The 21,524-nt window shown below is 36.8% G+C and overlaps 2 protein-coding genes across 3 annotated transcripts; one reads left to right on the forward strand and one right to left on the reverse strand.

Annotated features, from left to right (window-relative positions):
* Window positions 1-741: 741 nt before the first annotated feature.
* On the reverse strand, window positions 742-4,327 carry anxa1a (annexin A1a). 2 transcript variants are annotated; one of them, XM_084114502.1, is made up of 13 exons: window positions 4,197-4,327; window positions 3,637-3,739; window positions 3,293-3,377; window positions 3,103-3,197; window positions 2,904-3,017; window positions 2,678-2,768; window positions 2,295-2,374; window positions 2,061-2,117; window positions 1,893-1,986; window positions 1,703-1,798; window positions 1,333-1,391; window positions 1,090-1,212; window positions 742-924 (listed from the first exon to the last, which is right to left on the reverse strand). In XM_084114502.1, exons 2-13 carry the CDS (start codon window positions 3,709-3,711, stop codon window positions 871-873), a joined length of 1,023 nt encoding a protein of 340 aa, XP_083970628.1. In that variant the 5' UTR covers window positions 3,712-3,739; window positions 4,197-4,327; the 3' UTR covers window positions 742-870. The 2 variants fall into 2 exon arrangements, with proteins under 2 accessions (XP_083970628.1, XP_083970629.1); XM_084114503.1 differs by having other exon boundaries at window positions 3,637-3,725; window positions 4,197-4,259.
* Window positions 4,328-8,038: 3,711 nt separating this feature from the next.
* On the forward strand, window positions 8,039-20,493 carry kifl (kinesin family-like; the record flags this gene model as incomplete). Its single annotated transcript, XM_084115200.1, has 22 exons — window positions 8,039-8,135; window positions 8,488-8,673; window positions 9,604-9,714; window positions 9,799-9,908; window positions 10,677-10,769; window positions 10,864-10,986; window positions 11,401-11,493; window positions 11,594-11,654; window positions 11,782-11,885; window positions 12,061-12,237; window positions 12,400-12,563; window positions 12,662-12,768; window positions 12,858-12,907; window positions 12,989-13,078; window positions 13,220-13,319; window positions 14,284-14,476; window positions 16,580-16,760; window positions 16,843-17,053; window positions 17,429-17,589; window positions 18,539-18,741; window positions 20,014-20,092; window positions 20,175-20,493. 22 exons carry the CDS (start codon window positions 8,039-8,041, stop codon window positions 20,220-20,222), a joined length of 2,742 nt encoding a protein of 913 aa, XP_083971326.1. The 3' UTR covers window positions 20,223-20,493.
* Window positions 20,494-21,524: the final 1,031 nt, after the last annotated feature.

Here is a 21,524-nt window from a genome sequence, read left to right on the forward strand (position 1 = left end):
AACATATAGCCCTCGACAGAGCCCCTGTTTCACAGCCAATAAATGAACAGCGCCACCCGGCACTGCAGCCAGCGTAGGCCAGGAATCACAGCAAGACTTGGCTTGTGCTGACACCTATCCGATGACATTATGAAGTACTGTACTTCTCCCAAGTCCATTAAGTAAGCATTTTAAAGATATCACGCCCTCTCTCTTAGTCAATATTTATCTATTTCCCACCTCTCCTATTGTTCCAGCTAAATATGTTTCTTCTGACATCTCACAAGTCTTTGTAATCCTCAATCTTTCATGGTAATAATTTTCTATACTGCAGGTAAGTTTATAAACCCTGTTGCAAAGAAAATGGAATTAATTTTTAAAGAATTTAGATAAATATACTTGATAAATATAAAGGCATCTAAAATAAATATGGAAGCTTTTACTTGAATCAAATGGTAATTCTGTCTATAATAAGCAAATGTATTTATTATAAGTCAGGGGGGACTGTTTACTTAAAAAACTTTTAGGCACATTTTCCTCTCTGTAAATAGGCACTTTGTTTGTATGACAAAGTTATAATAGATCGACTGAAAAGATTCTTGAAGCACCAATTGGGGTTTCTCAGATTGCCACACTGGCAGAACCTTCTGGAGCACCCTTTAAAAGTAAACTTAAATACTTGTGTTGTTCAATAGGCTCTTTCATAGAAATTCATAGACACACACCACATTAGAAGTGTTGCATAATTTACACACAAACATATACATTAAGACAAGTTTTTTTATTTCTAAAAAACATTTTTTAATCCAATATGGTTGTTACATGGGGTGTATAATTCATATATTGATAGCTGGTGGGTCTTCATTTGTATACATTCATTGTTGGCACCAATTAATTGCCACACAAGGCTAGCAGGATCGCCTCGTAGTCTCCTTTGGTGTCATCCTAAAACAAACAAAACAAACAATCTTTAACAATTGAATCTTTACAGGAAAGGACCACAGTATCACACTCACTATTTTGCGTTTATGTATTGAAGAGTACAATAATGACAGCACAGAATAGAAATTCAATATTTAAAATTTGCTAACTGAGATTTACAGTATTTACCTGGATGTCCTGGTAGAGACTCTTGCCAAACTTTTTCTGATACTCTTGCTTGATTTTGGCCAAGTCTATTTCAGAGCGGCTCACCAATATTCTGGTCAAGATCTTGCCTTTGTAACCAGAGCCCTGTGAAAATACAAAGTCACACTGATGGATCTTGCTGCTGTATTTCCAACACATTTATAAAAGGTGCAATTTAGACTCTAGTGATATAAATGTATCAATTATATGTCGAGTTACACTTGCCTTCATTGCTAGATTCAGTTTATCAGCAAAGAATGCAGATTTGTTTCCAGCACATTTTACTGTTGAAAAAATTACAAGTGACAGTGTTATGAAAACTTGAAAATATATATAATTTTTCCAGAAATGCCATGCAGCTTCTGTTATATTGCTCAAAGCTTTCTCTTAAAATAACATTCTTGTCGTATTGTTGCACACAGTAAAAATAAAATGGCATTCTTGTCATACTTTAAGAAAGTGATTAAAGTCTTGAAAGGTATGGTTCATCTAAGGCCATTCACAGAGAAGTTTGCAGTGACATTATTGCATGTCATACCATTTTATAATGAGATATGTAAAGCTATAGACAGTTATGAAGGTTTGAGTGTCTCACCAACAGCAGTCAAGCAGTTCTCAATGTCACCCTTCAACTCCAGATCAATGGCTTTTGCAACATCCACTTTACTGTACTTGGAGTACTGCTGAAAAACTAAATATAAAGAAAAAAAATGACATTATTATGTATTAGGTGGATTAGAAGACAACTGCTCTACTTATTTTGAAAACAGGGAGGTCAACCATACTTTTCCTCAGCTGAGCAGCGTTCCGTGTAGTGAGGATGTCAATGAACACAGCACAGTCTGTGCCTTTTCTTTTCTCTCCTGCCTCATACAAGGCCTACAGGCAGAATCAGAGTTCAAGAGACATGTACACAACAACCCACCAAATATTCACAATAAACACTTGATTACCCTGGCATCTTTGTCAGCAAGGTCATCTTGCACAACCTTGTCTTCACTTCTGGCAGCCTATGAATTCAAATTAAAAGAAAGATTATTAACAAGCCAATTCAAGTCACAAATCACTCTACTAGTGAATTGAGGAGCAGAATCAGATGTGTTCGATAAGACTAGTACTGGGAGGGGCAGAATTGAGAAACACTACTAGAAAATGTAATGCGGTTCATCCATGTAAGAAAAGCCAACCTTGCAGAGAGCAAGTAGGGCATTCCTGAAGTCTCCACTTGTCTCAGACTTGATCGCCGCCTCTAGATCGTTTTTATAATCTATAAATGTAAGCCATACATTAATTTACATGTATACTCTACTCAGATGCCATAAACCAGGGGTGTCCAATCCTGCTCCTGGAGGGCCACTATCTTGCACAGTTTAGCTCTAATTCTAATTAAACACTACCGAACCAACCAGCTAAGCAAGATCTTCAGGATAACTAGAAACTTCCAGACAGGCATGTTGGAGCAGACTGGGGCCAAACTCAGCAGGACGTTGGCCCTAGAGAAGCAAGATTGGACACTCCTGCCATTCAAATATTTAAAAGACAACTGGCTAATAATTAGCATTAATGTTACCTTGTTTGTAAACTTGTTTAATATCTCGGATCTCTTTATTGGTTCTAGAGGCCAGAATCTCGACAAGTGTATCTTCATCTGTGCCCAAACCCTGGAGAGAAAAAGACTGCGTTATCAGGAGGGGTTGTGAAATTGAGAAGATATGCAAGTCCAGTAAATATATTTTAAATATTACAGGGTAAAAATGTGAAGTTTATCTTTATCTACAGTTGGGAAATAATGTTACCTTCATGGCATTTTTGAGCAGAGAGGCATCATACTGAGCAGGAGGCATCAACAGGCTCAGAACCACATCTTCCAGCTCACCTTTAAGGGCAGCTTTCAGGGCTACATCTAGAGGCTGCACAGAGGAGAAGAGGTCATTTAGATGAAGGTGAATCCAGAGAGAAAGAATGTGTTCATTTCAGGTCCACTGAATGTAATACCTTGCCGGTCGCTTGCTGGTAAGCAGCCTTAATTTGCTGGCGCTGGGCATTGCTTCTGCGGACCAGTGTCTCGATGATTGTGGCCTCGTCCACACCTGTGCACAAACATTTGTGTCAATAGAGCAAACAGATGGACAATGCACAGACATAAACGTGTTTTATAGATTTTCACTTTTCAACATATACCAACCTTTTGCCTTGATAGCTTTGTCCAGGACACCTGCATCTGCAGCCGCATTAAACTGAGCAAAGGGCTTCACTGTCCCCTGTCCCTCCTAAAGACATGAGACACACTTAATAAAATCCTTTAAACATAGCACATATTACATAGCCTACAAACTAACTAATAGCAGATAAACGTAAGAAGTCTATAAAAATTCAAGAAGCAAATTTTAGGAAGGAAAGCAGAAACATTGAAGCTCATGCCCTTTAACAGGATGGCTGTGACTAGAATGGGGAGTGGAGTACATTCCTATCTCTGACTCATTCAGTCTGGATCTGCTCAGATTTTCCAGAAAGTTAAAGCAAACTTACTGTGATGTCTTGAACTGTGTTTTCTTGCATGCCCTGATAGGCAAGCTGCTCGAGAAAAGCACTGATGAAGGACATGTTGACACTTGGAACTGAACAGACAAACCTACATGTTGGCATATGTTAAAATACATATATCAAAAAAGCAGAATCCTTAAAAATAAATAAAAGTAGTAGTTTTAAGGAATTAATCATATTGTATAGCCTACGTTCTCTAGCAGTTTTAAACTACTGGAAGGACATGATTCACCAGTAAAACAGAACATTAAAGCGACTGTCAAGCACAGTCATAAAAATATTGAAGACGACAAAACAGTTTACAAAACCAGGATGTGGAGTTTTAGAGCTCAAAGTGTACAAAGTTGTTTATAACTACTTTAAGCAACTGCATTGCATTACTTTGTTGCATAATTTTCATTAGCAATTTTTTCCCCAATTTTCTCATTTGCATTATATTTTTCAGTAAACAAAACAACGCTGTCATAAAAATGCAACAATTATATATTTAAATAAAAAAACAGACAGCACAGTCGGGAGTAAGAAAATACCAGTTCCTCACTTACCAAGACCGAATGCACACACACAGCAAGCGAGCAGAAGAAAAGTTTCAGCTGTATTTATACACAGAACCACACCTAGCAACGTCAGCTTAACTCTTGGGCGTTGTCTCCGCAAGTCCACTTTCCTCCGTCCTTCCCGTATTAAACAGTTCCATTGTACGCAAAAAGAAAATTTATGGGATGCAGTTTTTTTTTTAAAGGTATATTCATTCATTTATTTCCAGATAAAAATGCGCACAAAAAATAGCAGGGAAACAGCGCCTAAAATAATCTACCGTGCCAGACGGCGATAAAGTTATTAACGTTGACATTCGTAAGACATTCGGTTTCATTAAACTCTCAGCCCAAACCAGCTAAGATTTACACAAACAATTAAGTGCCCTTTGCATAGCACAAGGCTTAATTTCAAGAAATAAATATTATTAGCCCTATAAATGAATTAGCCTAAACAATTTAACTATATGACATTTTGATATCAAAATAATAGTAGCCTAAAATGTTCAGAAAAATATCAGTTTTATTGCACAAGGCTCTGTTTTTGGAATTAGCATTTCATATGTTTTTATAATAATTTTGGAACTTTAAATGTATGCAATAGTCTACTGTAAATCCATTAAACTACAACACAGTTTGGCCTAACAGTATAAAACCAACTGTAGCCTACTCAGAATATTATTCCCTAATGCACAAGTCTTGTTTTTCAGATTATTAATGTGATAGAAATATTTTATGTAATGGGTATTTTCAACATTAAATGTACAGAGAAATGCAGACTAAGGATGCTCAGGTCAAAAGCCATATATACTTAACCAAAAAGTGCTTAACACAGAACTAACATATATCATATGATTAGCTTAGATCATTACAAACCAATCACCAGATCAGATCACAGTGAAGAAGACTTGAGTGACTGATTTTTACTCAACTATATGATTTAAAATTACATGTCTTTCTATTCAGGAGACTTACTTGGTTGTTGTGGCCAGTGATTTCCCGACCGTGAATAAAACTTCATTTCTACAAAGAGCAACATGGCAGTCGTGTCAGATATTTGCTGCGCAGCTGAGGAATAGAAGTAGGCCTACTAAAGATTCTACGGTCAAAATCATTCAAAAGTATATAGGTTCAGATTTAGACAGGTTATGATCACATAGGCCAACTCACTTCATATTACCAATTATTTAAGCAACCCAGCAGGCATATTCCTACCTGTAAATTGTTTTCCATTGTCATGGGAGCCAGAACGAGTCGTAAAGAATAGCCAGCCATTGTCTTCTCACTTCATGCAACACTTAGGTGCATTCTTGTTGCTGTTGGGAGAGAGCCTTATAATTGGGTAATCATTTGTATTGGCATTTTATTTTAAGTATTTTATTTTGAATGTATGTGTATCTGTGTATATGAATATGTACGTATAGATATTGTATGTTTCTGTGTGTGTATATGTACTTGTACATGCATATGTATAGGCATTTGTCATTATTATTGTTTTTTTTATATGATTTTTTTATTTACTTTATTTATTTATTTGTTACTGATTTGCTGGCATTGGGTGGGGGGTTGTTCTGTAAAATGTGAAAAGCTTTAAATATGTTTTTTTAATGTCGTTGCGGTTCTAGAGTCAGCTTTTCAATCTCCTGCTGTATTAGAGCACCTTGCTATAAAATAAAAACAAAACAAAAACAACTGATAATAGACCAGCAGTCATGCAGCTTTATCCCAGAGCATCAGAAACAGCAATAAAAAATATAAAAAATAATACAAAATATATATTTTTTAAATTCTAAAAATGAAAAATACATAGAAAAATAATCAGGATTCAGATTCAGTTTGTTTTATCAAGTAATATATTACTTTATTACTTTATTTTCCTGTTATTTAATTTATTTATGTTTTATTTCTGCAGGTTTTGGCCTCCATATTAAAAACCCTTTTGCTCTGTATTTGTTCTCAGGAGGAAAACAACTGGAAATGCTGTTGCGAAAGTATGCAATGTGAATACTCTGGTTACACGCCATCAAGCATGCAAGATGGAGGCAGTTTGCACAATTCTTGGAAGCAATTTATGTGAAGCTTTTTATTGCATTTATTTACTGTGTTGCGCAAATGTTGTTTTTTTAACCATGGTTAAGTGGCTATGATAGCACATTACGATCACCTTGAACAGTTAGTTAATTAATCGAATTTGTGAGAAAAGGGCATTGATGACAAACAGAGACGGGCAATGCTTCTGAGGTTCTAGTTCTCCTGCATTCCTCACACACCAACCAACTAAACGCGGTGTGGCATCTTACTATTCACATTCTTAGGGCAAAAGGTTGACTGTTGGAAAGATACAACCAGTAATTGCTGTTTTCTGAATGCAGACCTGTCTGCGCATGCATTTATGAACAGGACTGACCTAACACTGCCCAAACTGATTGTGACATGTTCTCTACCTTTGACATTTGTTCAGTATTTCCCCACACCTTTTATTGTAAACCTTAAGTCTTGTAAACTCTTTTGACAAGTAAATGCATCTACTAGGAATTTGTGATGTTCAAACATTTCTGCCTAGCATCCGCTAGCACAACCGGGTGATGTTGATTTACTATTTGCTAAGTGTGATCTCCATATGTATTGGAGCATGATTTTCAACACTTGTGCAACTCGGAGAGATCAACAGGTTTATTCCAACAAGTGTAACTCACTTGACAGCTCTTGGCAGCTAATTTTTTTCCCCCACTTCACTGAGTAAGCATATTAAATCCCTGTAATATTTTACAAAGGGAAGATGAACTAGGGCCTGATGACTGCATACACACTGTATAAAATGTTAAACCAAAAATAATGGGGAAATGCTACAATAAAAAACAAGTAATTGATTGTAGGTTCCCTGTCCATAGAGACAGTCTGTATTAATACATCTTCTGTATTGTATATATATTACAGTGCAAGGTGCATTAAGACAGAATAGCATGATGTCCAATATTGAAAAATATTGAATCCATTATTGAGGGAAGACAGTAATTCACAAAACTGACAGATGAGCACAATGCAGGTTTTTCATTAGTATTGTCCCAGAGAGATAGACCAGTGTAGATCACATTACAATCTCTATCACACACATTGGAAACCTGATGCAGCTTGTGTCGGCTATTCAAGCAAACTAATCCCACCTGAAACCTCATCCACTGAGGTTAATATTTAACAAGTGTTGAGAGTTTGGTTCCTCACCAAAACAAGCATCTTTCCAGTTTTTCTCCATTATGTTTGCCAGTCAGGTCTTCCTACAGCTATAACCGCAGTCAAGTGTCATCTTGAATCCAGGTAATCCCTCTGATTTATTGATTCATTAATTTCTTTAATCTGATTTGTAAAGCGGATAGTGATGGTTTCACTGATTATGTTACTGATTATCTCTCCGATTCAACAAAAGCTATTAAATGCAAGTCTATCTGTTTAGCCGGAGGTAGCTTTTGTTTATATAACCTGTACTTTCATTAAATGAAGAGGTTGTTCACATCCTTAATCCTGGTTAACCAGTGGTACAGTAAAATGTTAAGAAAGTTTTTTTTTTTTTTTACATCAAAGATACACTAGGGGATGCTTTTACTGTTCTATTGAATATATATTCATATGGATAGGGACTATAAAATAGTTCTTAAAATATGTTTTAAAAAAGCTATCATTTAAGTTGCATTCACCTTATTAAACTGCATTGCTCAGTTTACACGTTTGTTTGTGTGAAGGAATCCGGCTGGTACAGTCACCTCTGAGTGTAACCTGCAAACAGAGTTTCAACGTATAGGGTGCTTTGTACCATTTCCAAACAAAACAGCTCGAGATACGAACACTCTGTCATCATGTATGTCAATTCTGGAGCAGAAAATGCGTCCATGTCTTTGAACTTCATGGGCAGGAAGTTACGTAACCACACTGTTGCCCCAGCAGCAAAACAACGTAAGTAAATATCACATGCACACAAGTGCCTACTCCTTCCGTTCATCTTAATACATCATTTGAGTCGTGTAATCAGACTTGAGTGTGTTATATTTTGTGCAATAAAGGTTTGTGAAATAGTTATTCCTAAACTACTCCTTAGTCATTATCAATGTTCTGTTGTTCCTGTTAATGGGAGTAATTTTAGAAGAAAAAGAATATTATTGCATCAGAGCAGAGGATTCATTTCCAAAACTACAACCTACTGGCTTTTATAATACCAATAGACACCTTTTTAAGTGTCTAAATGTTTAATACTTTGTTGAAGAACATGTCTGAGGACAGGCTAAGTATTTTCTTTAACTATCTCTAGGTGCCTGGGAGACCACTGACCTTTCTCGATATCAGGATGATTCAGTGGTCTCCACCCGAGTGGTGCTTTCTCATCCCATGTCATCAGAGGAACTTCCAGGCAGCGTGCCTGATCTGAGAGAAGAGGTTCAGTGGCGTAGACCATGTAGCATTCATAATACACTCCTAGACCAGGGTAAAGACAGAGGTGAGTTGAGTGTCCCTGTAACCTCCCAGAATCTAAAGAATCTAATATTTGCATAACATTTAAACTAACACCTAATTAATCATAATAACGTAATAATCTTAATACCACCTCACTAAACTTGTAACCTAATTTTAAACCTAATTTTAAAACATTAAAAAGGACATTCAACCAACTTCTTCAAAAAAAGTTTCATTTATTTACATCGGTTTTTCTTTTCTTTTTTGTCTTTTAAGCAAGTACGTCTGGAACAAACGTTTCATCATGATGTTTATGCCGCTGAAAATATTAGAAGAAGAAACTGCTTGCATAAAAAATAAGTGAAAGTAATCTCTGTTGTGAAGTACTTAAGGAAGTACTTGTGTTTTGTCATGTACAGACATGTTTAAGTGATTTAAAAGGTCTATTGTGGAAATATTATGATAAATAATGATGTAATTGTTTATTTAATAAAGTACATCCGGTAATGACGTTGTGCTCAGCTCTCGCTTAATTGCATATTTAATTAAACACCCTAAATCTGTTCATGTAAATTTAAACAAAGGAATAAATAAATAAAAACTAAAATGAATGTGTTTGTAAAACTGTCACTTTAAGAAATAAATCAATACTTGAAATGTATAACTTGAATGATAAAATGTATAAATTAAAGATTTAATACATTTGTGTACTGAATGGGATTGTTTATTCCGATGCATCTCAGTGTGTGACTATATAAGATGAATACCCTGTCTAGCTAATTAACTTTTTTAACTAATTAACATTTACTGCACCCTATTGTTTAGCATTCATCGAAAACTGTCGCTGATCTATCCCACATCTTTAAAGGAAATGTTCATCAAAGCTTTGTAAAAAAAAAAAAATCTCCAGACTTCCCAACCGAGTCCAGTGAGTGAAGTATCGCTGCCTGTAACTGCATGTTAATATTTAAAGGTGCAGCTAATTGTGAGTTCTCATGGCTGAGGAAAGGTAGACTCAAATGGAACACGTTCAGGCACTGGATCGGCGCAGACCGGCACCGAGATCCAAAGCGAAGTGGCAAAGGTAGGTTCTACCATGCAGTGGAGATTGGGCATACTTAAGTGCCAATAAAAGTTATTTCATTGTCATTGCATTTTCAAATTACAGCACCCAATGTGCCTTCTATGAGTGCAAGCGTAAGACATCCTAAAGATGAGGCTCCAATAGATGTCAAGATGTTTATCCCATACGACTCTGCCAAGCTATGCATAACCCAAGTATGTAGATGTCATTGCTTTTGCTTTCGTATATGGATTATTGGGTAGGCATTGTTTCCTTTATCCATTAAATGTAACCTAAGCCAATATATTTTGGTCAAGACATTGGAACAGGAAATGAATTTTGTTTCTCAAGAGTTTTGGTTTGCTTCTTGCATTAGTCACATGTCTGTCACTCCCTCTGTTGCCGTGGAGCATGGGGTGGGGAGGAGACATCTCATCTGATGTCATGTGTTTTAGATTCTTCTGCGAGCAAGGCCCTTTCATAACTACACATTATTGAACAACTCAAACCCCATAATTCATATTGATTCACAAAAGGACAAATCTCATCAGGTTCCAGTACACACCCCATGTAATCTTTGTTTAGTTTGCTAAATGTAGAGCTGTTAGCATTATGCCATCATGTACTGTATACTCACTTGTATATACTTTTGTATGCAGACAGCTATAATAATGTTTCCCAACCTTGATTGATTACCTCTTCATGAACACCAAACCAAAAATATGTTAGTTTTAATTAATATTATACTGGATATAATTCAGTGTTATAGTAAAATGTATTAAAGTGGTCACAATTATTCACTTTTACATAAAAATAATTGATATTTTGGGTTAAACAAAATTGACCAATAGGCTTCTTTCTTTAATGAGAGCTTAAATGGTGAACTATTTTAATGTTATGTTTTGACAGGCTCGTAGGGGCCTCATTCATGTAGAATCTTTTTTATCGCCAGTATAGTAAATGACTGTTCCCTATACCAACAGATAACAGATGATATGATCGCAATGAAGAGCAGACATCAGGAGATGATTCAAGAACTGGAGGAGAACTTTATCATTGCATCAAGAGTGAATCAGGTGATGAGCTTGTTTACTGATCATTCATTTATTCAGACAAACAACAAGTATGGTGATTGTATGCATGGATGCTTAAGTTTATTTATGTGTGTAGGAAAATGCAGCTCTTAAAATTAAGAGGTATTACCAAAATAAGCTTAACACCCTGAAGAGAATCCTAGATATTTACCAGGAAAAGGTGGCCAGAAAAAACACATACTGGGAAGAGAAGGTCAGGGTGAGTCACAAGCATCATCAAATTTGTTTTACTTGCTCAATTTGACCAAATTTTCATTGGCTTGATCACCAATTCACGCCTAAACCTAAATACATTATGTAATCCTACACTGTAAAAAGTGATCAGTTGACTTAACCTAAAAAAAAAGTAAGGAAATCTGTTGCCTTAAATTATTAAGTAGGCTACATAAACTTCATGCGTAATTGAAAAAATTAAGTTAAGTGTAATTGTCAAGTTTATTTACTTCAGGTTTCCTCACTTTTTTTAAGTTAAGTCAACTGATAACTTTTTACAGCGTAGTGTCCTGTATAGGATTTGTATTATATGTTTATTGTTTGAAAGGTTATGTCATTTTGCTGTCATCTGTTTTTTTTTTTTTTTTTTTACTGTAATATTCGCTTTTCCTGTGATCAGACTCTGGAGGATCTGAATGAAAAACTTCAAGGGCAACACAAACTGCTGCAGGAGAGAAACCAAAAAGACTTGGCTTCATGGGATAAAGAAAAGGTATACAATTGTGGTGTATATATATGAGAGACTCTTACATGAGAGAATATATTAGAGATTGGCTGTTTAATAGACTAAAGGAATAGTGAAACTTTTACAGAACAATATGATGGAATTGTTCTCCTCGCGTCTGGACCTCCTTCACAGCCACCAGGCATCAAGTAAGAGTTGTATAGGTTAATATTGTATGTGATCATTTAATATTGTAAGATTGTGACAGTATGATGTTTACAAGATAAAAAAAAAAACATACGGTAAGATTAACAAATGTCTCCGTCTCTTTAACAGCACTGCAGGAGCTGCATTTGGCCAGGGCAGAGATGGGGAAGGTCCAGGAGATGCTTGAGGCCTTTCAGGAGAAGAAAGAACCAGAAATAACATCTGAAGAAAAGGTAGAAAATCAATAAAAACGTCTCTTCCAGCTTTTAAGACCATCTTCATTCTAAAAGATTCCCTGCAGAGAGTTGGAAAGCAAGACATGTTGTGGTATTTACCAATGGTGATGTGAGGGAACGGCATATGTGATTTCCGTGAGATAACTTGTTTTAACTGTGCCTTTGCCATCAGGACAGTAGTGACTCAGATGCTCCACTAGATGGAGCACAAGCACGTCTGGAAATTTTGAAGGATAATCTACTAAAGAGGGAGAGAGAGATCTCAATGCTCATGGAAGAACAAGAGCGTGTGACAGATCCTGTTAAACAGTCAGAATATTCTCGCCTCCTCAGTGCTGTTATACAACAGGTCATTTTAATTTTATTAGTACATAGTTTTCAGTTTATGAGTGAAATAAGGTCTATGAAAAATAGTGTGTAACCTGAACATGAATTGCTAACAAAATGCTACTTTGTGCCTTCAAATGGACCATGACTGAACAAAACAGCTTTCCTGCATTGTGTATTCCAGGCTCATCATGTTTATGCTGAGCTGACAGAGGCTAAACAGCAGTTTGACCAAATGGCAGAAGACAACCAAAAAATCCTGGCCGAAATTAAAGAAAGTCTTGGCCAAACAGTGGAAGAGTCCAGCCAGAAGAGTCACGAGGAACGAGAGGATGCACTGCAGAAAATGTAGGATCATGGCATGGTTTCTAAAGAGTCAGAATATAGCTTAAAACTGTCAAACTCAGAATAAGCATCGGCTAACTGAATAACGCATGTTAACTCAGGGCAGAGCCACAGGCGGTTGATGAATCACAGGCCAGTTTACTCCATCATCAGGTCATACAGGTGGCTTTAGAGTGCATCAGAGCGGGGGCTAAACCCAATGTCATTGGTAAATATGGTCAATTGGTAACTGTGTAAATGATTAATGTCTCTTTTTTGGATGGATGTCTATATAAGTTCATTCTGTGTTATTCTTAGAGACTGGCATGAATGAGGCATGGGAGGCAGAGCTGGATGAAAGAGTCAGAGTACGGCACAAACTCACACACACACTAAACATATTCTGTACTCATTATCACTCCATACAGACAATTTTCCTCTCATTTTAGAAATTTGAGGAGGATTTCCAAAACAATGGATTCTTAAACTCTGAAACTGCTAAAAGTGTGGGGCAGCAGTTGTTATTACTTCAAGCTGAGGTGACCACAGCCAAGGGAAATATCTTTCAATGTATAATCTAAACTAAAATTAGACTCTCTAAAATGTCTGACTGAATTGCATGGGAGTCGATTTTTTTGTTTTGCCATTCATGGCCTCATATTTCTTGTCTGTCTGTCTAGTTGAAGCAAATCAAAGATGAAAACAAGAAGATTATTGAAACCTACTCAGCTGAAAGAACTTTGAGGAAGAAGTACTACAACATGGTGGAGGACATGAAAGGCATGTAGAACCTAATTTCACCAAGTGCAACATGTTCCTGGAACAACTTCCAATCAACCAATTATATTTTTTAGGGACATGTTTACAGTTAATGTCAAGTTTAGGCTTACAGCCAGGGTTAGGTACTTCTACATCAGTGTTATTCACCTATAATTTCCTTCTGATTTTAGAGATAACTTATGGGTATGGTTTAGGGGTAGGGATATGGTTAGGATAAAAATTTTGGACAGGAATGCTGTTCCAGGATCAACAAAATATGTTGACCCAAGAACATGTCTAACGCTGCAAAACCAGGACATGCTGAAAGGCATATTATCACAGTTTTACAGTTAAAACATAGAAATTAGTTGATATAGGAACTGTTGCCAACATGGTCTGGTATAGCCCTTTTTTGGGTATACAATTTAATCTGAGTCTTTGGGCAAAATATCTCCAAGACCCTTGACTGATTTCCCAGACATTCTTTTTTCCTATTTAATCAGTTGTGTTCAAATCCAATAGTACAGATGAATACCAAAAAAGAAAAGAAAAAAAACCCTACAGGCATTTTTGACCAAGCAAGGCTTTTAATGATTTTCAAGGCTTAAATGTATTATAAATGTTCTCTTATGCTCACCAAGGCTCCATTTATCTGATCAAAAATACAGTAAAATAATGTCTTTACTGTCGCTTTTGACCAATTGAATGCATCATTGCTGAATAAAAGTAGTACCCCAAACTTTTCAAAGGTAAAGTACAATGAGGTGCAGCAGTCTGAGCCCACATTGAAAATTTAAACCTAGACATTTCCAAAAAATAAATAAATTAAGAAATAGACAAGTCATGATGTAAAATTGATAAAACATTTATCATGAGACATATATTAAAGTTTCTGCACCATTACTAGGTCACTAATCGTATAGGCGATTGTTAATTTTTGACCCTTAAAAAGGTTGTCTCTGACTTTATGTCTGGTCTTGTACAGGTAAGATCAGAGTATTCTGTCGAATAAGGCCACTGACTCTTGCAGAGCAGACAAGAAGAGGTCACACCATTGTTGCTTGTCTTGATGACTACTCTGTGATCCTGGACACCCCTCGAGGACCTCGCGAGTTTCAGTTTGACAAGATCTTCAACTCAGAGTGTACGCAAGAGGAGGTCTTCATGGAGTCCAGTGGGTAAGTGTGCTAGTACTGAGACATACTTTGCATACATTTTGTTAAAAAAAATTAGCTAAATTAAAGGGATAGCTCACCCAAAAATTTAAATCCTGTCTTCATTTACCCAACCTCACGTCGCCCGTAACCCTTCTTTCTTCTGTGGAACACAAAAGATGAATTTGTGAGGGATATCCTGGGTGCTATATTCAATATAATGAAAGTTAATGAAGTATGTGGCTGTCAAGCTGCAAAAATTACAAACAATATTGGTACATGTGATGTGTTTTCTATATTCTGAGTACTCGGATGCTAATAATTCATTATAATTGTTTGGAAAACAGCGACCAACTACATCATTTAAAATTTCTCCATCAGTGTTCCACAGAAGAAAGAAACTCATATTATGGTTTGGAATGACATGAGAGTTAGTCAATTATGACATTTTTGTGAAATATTCTTTTAAGATATACAGTCCCTGACAAAAGTCTTGTCGCTTGTGTACAAATTGACCTGAAGTGCCACTGAAATATATTTCTAATCAAGATTTTTCTACAAGAAATGGCTCATTTTAATCCCAACAGCTTTTGTAATAATGTTTCAGTGCAAAACGAAACTGTCAAAAAGTATTCTAATATTCACAGCTTGGTAAAGCCCATTGAGTCAATTTTTGCAAAGACATAAGTGTTGTCGCCTTGTCATATGAGCTTCACCTGTGACTAATAATGGATCAATTAGGTCTCAGGTGTGTATAAAAACAACCCCAGTACACTAGACCTTCACATCAACTGCAACTAGACCTCTGCAAACATGCCTAAGATTCACCCTGAGATTAAAGATTTGATTTTCAAGAGGCTGAAGACCAGATCCACTGCTGATGTGGCAGACACCTTCAATGTGTCTAAGTGTCAAGTACAGAGGATGAAAAAAACATTTGAAGACACTGGAGACGTTTTTGACAAGCCCAGGTCAGGCAGACCCCGCAAGACAACTGCTCGAGAGGACCGTTTGTTGGCTCGAAAATCCAAGGCCAGCCCATTTTCCACTGCAGCAGAGCTCCACAAGACCTGGTCACCTGAAGTCCCTGTGTCAACCAGAACAGTTTGTCGGATTCTGTCTCGAAATGGCCTCCATGGTCGAATCAGTGCCCAGAAGCCAGCACTAAACAAAAGACAATTGAAAAACCGTGTGGCATTTGCCAAGGCCCACAGCCTGCTAAAAGGATGGATGCTGGAAAAGTGTCAGAAGGTGGATTTTTCAGATGAATCTTCTGTTGAATTACACCACAGTCGCCGCAAATATTGCAGGAGACCCACTGGAGCCCGCATGGATCTGAGATTCACCCAGAAAACAGTGAAGTTTGGTGGCGGAAAAATCATGGTTACATCCAGTATGGGGGTGTGCGAGGCAACATCAATAGTCTAAAATACCAAGAAATCTTAGCTACCTCTTATATTCCCAACCATAAAAGAGGCCAAATTCTGCAGCAGGATGGTGCTCCATCGCATACTTCCATCTCCACATCAAAGTTCCTCAAGGCGAAGAAGATCAAGATGCTCCAGGATTGGCCAGCCCAGTCACCAGACATGAACATCATTGAGCATATGTGGGGTAGGATGAAAGAGGAAGCATGGAAGACGAAACCAAAGAATATTGATGAACTTCTTTGCTATTCCTGATGACTTCATCAATAAATTGTATGAATCCTTGCCAAACCACATGGATGCAGTCCTTCAAGCTCATGGAAGTCATACAAGATATTAAATTTGGATCTCACAGCACCACTACTTAATTTGCTGACATATTTTTGTATTTGCAGTAAATTTGTTCAATTTCTGTATAGGCGACACAACTTTTGTCTTGCCAAAATTTGACCTTTCTGTCTTGATTAAATGATAAATCTTTTTTCAGGAAACTAATTTATTTCAGTGCATTAAACATCATTTGGGAGGGTTTTTAGCTTTTCATATGAGCTATTTCTAACACCAATTGATTAATTAAAAGTCAGTTTAATAGCAGGTGTTTCTACAAAATAGATAAGCGACAAGACTTTTGTCAGGGACTGTAAGAAATGTGACATTTGTGCAGATTTCCTCAAGATGAAGATGCTAATTTTTTTCCTAGGCTAATCCAGTGTGCAATTGATGGATTTAACGTGTGCATTTTTGCGTATGGCCATACGGGTTCAGGGAAAACCTTCACAATGGTTGGAGACAGAGATCGGAGGAACCCAGGAATCATTCCCAGAACATTCACCAAGATCTTTGAGATCATCCAGGATAATGAGTCTAAATTTGAGTTTAAGGTATGTTTAGGTACGCTACGTGTTTCTTGAGCTGAACTGATATTCAACAGTCTTCATACTCTTTTCTTTTGTCCGTCCTCAGGTTTCAGCCTACATGCTGGAGCTGTACAACGACCGCCTACAGGATCTCTTTGTGAGCCCTTCTGAAGCTTTCAGCAAGCGAATCGAAATTAAGAGGGACAGAAAGGGGCTTGTGTTTGCCCAGGGAGCAGAGACAAAGGAGGCAGCTAGTGCCGGCGAACTCTTTGCATTATTTGAGCAGGGCTGTGCAAATCGCCACATTGCGGCCACAAGTATGTGCTTAATAAAATTTCAAAAGACTCCGGTTAAATGGTTTGGATTAATTGCTTTAGTAACAGTCAGAATGAATGCATGGTAAGAACATAATGACCTGGCACTGATGCCAAACTTCATAACAAAGGAGAAGGTCCTTGAGTTTAACTGTGTGATGTGTCTGAGAACAAGCCTAAAGGAGTGATTTATGGTTATATAGAGCATCAACATTATATAAGAGAGACAAGTGTCTTTTTTTGAACAAATGCAGATTTAATACAGTCTCTGTACATCATCTATGCATGCATCCATCTATTCATTATTGGTTACACAAGTAAAATTTGCTGTCAAATGAACTTTGAAACATTTTTCATTTTTATTATACCTTCTTGTAGAGATGAACGTAGAGAGTTCCCGCTCTCACCTGATCATTGGCATCATGATTGAAAGTCGGAATCTGACCAATGGAAGTGTGAGTTTTGGGAAGCTAAGTCTGGTGGACCTGGCAGGAAGTGAACGAGCAGCAAAAACTGGAGCCAAAGACGACCAGCTGAAGGTTTTTTTAAAAGCTGATTTACAGTGGCCTCAGAAAGTATTTGGACACTTCATGTTGGCTTTTATGTGCACCCGAGATGTTGGACAGTCATTATTATGACTTGTCACATGTCACATTTAATTCAGAAGCAAAATACATAAGTGGCTAAACCTGAAACAATTAGGGCAAAACCCCTTTTTTTGCTGTTCCACTGAATATATGTCAAGACAAGTCACCTTTATTTATATAGCGGTTTATACAATACAAATGTTTCAAAGCAGCTTTACAGTGATAAACAAGAATATAACAGAATCAGTGATGAAAACAGAATTAAATTCTGCTGTAAAGCAGCTCTAAAAAAAGACAATAGTGTAATTATTTAGCTGAAGTCAGTTCAGTGTTGATTTAGTTTGATTCAATAACTGTAAAGTTCATCAATTAAGAAATGAGTTCAATTCAGCTTTAAGCAGCTCTACAGAAGACAATGGAGTAATTTTTCACTTTGAGTCATTCAGTGTTGATTCAATTCAGTTCAATAACAGTACAGATGTTGTAAAGTTCTTCCATTATGAAACAGTTAAATCAGCAATAAAGCAGTTATCATCTGGCTCAAGTCAGTTCAAGTTTTGTTCTCATCCAACAGTCACTGCAGTGAAATCAATAATATTACTGTATATTAAGTGAATAAGAGAATACACTTACAGCACTTAAAAACACAAAGTTGGACAACCCCAGTATCCAAATACTTTGTCTTTTTTTATAACAATATTTTTGTTGTTTTATTATTTTCATTTTTTACTGTTTCTGCTGTTTTTCCTGCAAATACTACTGTTTAATATTTTTAAAAATATTTTGTTATGTCAAAGATGTTATTAAGTGTGACTTAAAATGTCAAAATACTTACTTATTAATGCATATCACCCCCTCCCCTCCCCTCCCCTCCCCTGTTTGTCTGTTTGTTTCTTCCCAGGAGGCAAATGCTATTAACAAATCTCTGAGTGCTCTTGGAGATGTAATTTCAGCTTTATCAATGGAGCAGCCTCACGTGCCCTACCGTAACAATAAGCTGACCCAACTCATGCAGGACTCACTAGGGGGCAATGCCAAGACCCTCATGTTCCTCAACATCGCTCCCTCCGACTGCAACCTGGACGAGACTCTCACCTCGCTCATGTGAGATCCAAATACCTTGCATGTATCTCACATGCTCAATCACCTAAATTAATAGCAGCACAAGGCTGCTTCTTGCCACTGTCACCTTTGGCTTGCTCAGTTGGGGTTAAAAAGAAAATGTCAGTAATATTACAGATTCATCAACTGCACTGACACTATCAGTTGACAACATTTTGAGTTGGTTGACAACTGTACTGAGATGGATAATGACACGAACCTTGCAACATTTATTGTTTTTGTTATTGAATAGAATTTAACTGACTTGAGCTAAAAAAAAATGTTTCCCTTCTGCTGCTTATAGACGATTCATAATTAATAAACTTTTCAACATTAATAATGTTATTGAACTTGTAAGAAAAAATGATGTGGACGTCGAAGATCTCAAAAATGAAGTTTATTACAGCATAGCAGTGGCAAGGTACATGAAGCACCTTGGGTTCACCGGCGTCAGAATGGACCCAGAACATCCAAATCTTAAACCTTTTATCCTGTTCTTAATGTAAATGAAGTTGCTCTTGTTGCAACAGCTGTGGTCTGTATGTTAATGAAGTTGTGACACCCCATTGTCTGAGAAGATTCTCTGTGTCCCACACCCAGTCTCAATCTACAATTGACTACCATTTGTTCAGGATGTGATCAACCCAAATGGTGAAGAAACAATATAACTTGACTTTTTTTCATCTCTATGATAATTAAGCCATTTTGGGGATGAGCTCATTCTAAAATATATTTTGGAGTGGAATCTGGGTCGAGGCAGACTACAATTTCTTAAAAACTAAACTGAGACAACATTGACCTGAATAATGACACTTATTATTTTCTGTAGAGCTGTTTTAAAGCTGAATTTGAACTGGTTTCATAATTGTTGAGTTTTACATTAATAACACTATTGTCCTGTTTATTAACGTGAAGCTGCTTTGAAACAAATTTGTATTCTATAAAGCATTATATAAATAAATGTGAAGCGAGTTCTTCTAAATTCCCCCCTCGGGTTTAAATAAAACTTTGGACCTCACTTCATATCACTGTAAACCCTAAATAGTTAGCAGAACTAAAAAATAAATTAAAAAAGGTAATCAGTTACATACGTTAATAAACTCCCAAGATTAAGTTTATAACTTTAGATTTTGTACCACTCTAGCAAGTTTTCTGCTCTTAACTTGAAATCTTGAGTAAGCTAATCATATAATTGTATATAGTTTTGCAGCATAAAGGCTGTTTTCCAAGGAATATACAGTAATATACACTTTAAAATTGGTTTATGTCTTCCAGCTATGCAACTCGAGTGAAAGCCATCACCAACAATGCTCAAAGGAACATAGACAGCAAGGAAATTGCTCAGCTGAAAGAGGTATGTACATTATTAATCAAAATCACACCTTTTTATTGTGCGAGCACACATTTATGTCTCATTTAATCTGTGTACTTCATAGGTGATTTTAAAATTGAAGTCAGGTCAGCCTGTGGAAGAAGATGTCTAAACTTCCCTAGGGTCCTGGAGATATGGCTCTTTTAAATTAGACCAGTTTCCATTTATGCATGTTATATACCTTTCTAGCCATTACTCATAACATGTGAATACTGGAAATGTACTAATACAAAAACACGGTTTGAAAAATGGATTCATGATGTACTCGCTCATTATACTGTATATTTTGTAAATTTAAAACACAAAGTTATGGACTGCAGCTTTAATTTAAAACAAACAAATAAAATAAACAAAGTAAATTAAACCTATATCTTTCATTTCGCTATAGCAATTGCAGCCTTTTTTGTGATGTTTTCTTTCTGTGAGAAGGAATTTGTACCCAGTGTGTCCCTTTTCACCCCTTATCTAAATGTGCGTGTCAGGCTAACGCCGAAGGCAAAGGTGGGCCAGCCATCGCATGCAACCCAATCAGGCACATATGGTGCCCAGCGGCGGGAACAGAGGAACCAGCGCCAATTATGAAGTCACTTGGCCAATTTATGCTGCTAATGTGTGAAAAGGAAATGAGCGTGAATGAAGCCTCACTTGGCAAATACAGGAGGCAAATGAATGCGAGAGAGTGCCGATGATTGACGCTGTCATGCAGTCAGATCTCAATGCAAAACACACACAGAGTGGTCCGGGGACATGAAAGGCCCATGTGATGGTTTGAGGACAATGGTAATCTCAATCAATTTAGAGTCCTGTTTTACAACCTGTAAATAAGAATGATAATGTTACAAGTAGACAAAGTGCAAGAGAAACTGTAGAAGGCCATAAGCCCATGCATGAGCTGTAGGGATATTTAAAATCTTTAACATTTTATCTTTAGAGTAAAATGTATTTCAGTTGATCTAAATGCACCTAAAATACCATTCAAGTCCCTTATGTTTATTAATGCTGCATTTATTTGATCAAAATACAATAAAACCATAATGTTGTGAAATATTATAATTTATCAAAAATAACTGTAATAACAAAAGGACCCCCTTTTGCCTTCAGAACTGCCTTATTTCTTTGTGGCATAGATTCAACAAGGTGCTGGAAAAAGAGATTCCAGAGATTTTGGTCCATATTGACATGATAGCATCACACAGTTGCTGCAGATTTGTCAGCTGCACATCCATGATGTGAATCTTCTATTCCACCACATCCCAAACGTCTTGGGAAATCTTGGATTGAGATCTGGTGACTGTGGAGGCCATTTGTGTATAGTGCACTCATTGTCATGTTCAAGAGAGGATCTGAGCTTTGTGACATGGCATGTTATTCTGCTGGATGAGTACACTGTGGTTATAAAGGGATGGACATGGTC

Source organism: Abramis brama (assembly GCF_963993115.1).
Source record: "Abramis brama genome assembly, chromosome: 5".
Classification (NCBI taxonomy): domain Eukaryota; kingdom Metazoa; phylum Chordata; class Actinopteri; order Cypriniformes; family Leuciscidae; genus Abramis; species Abramis brama.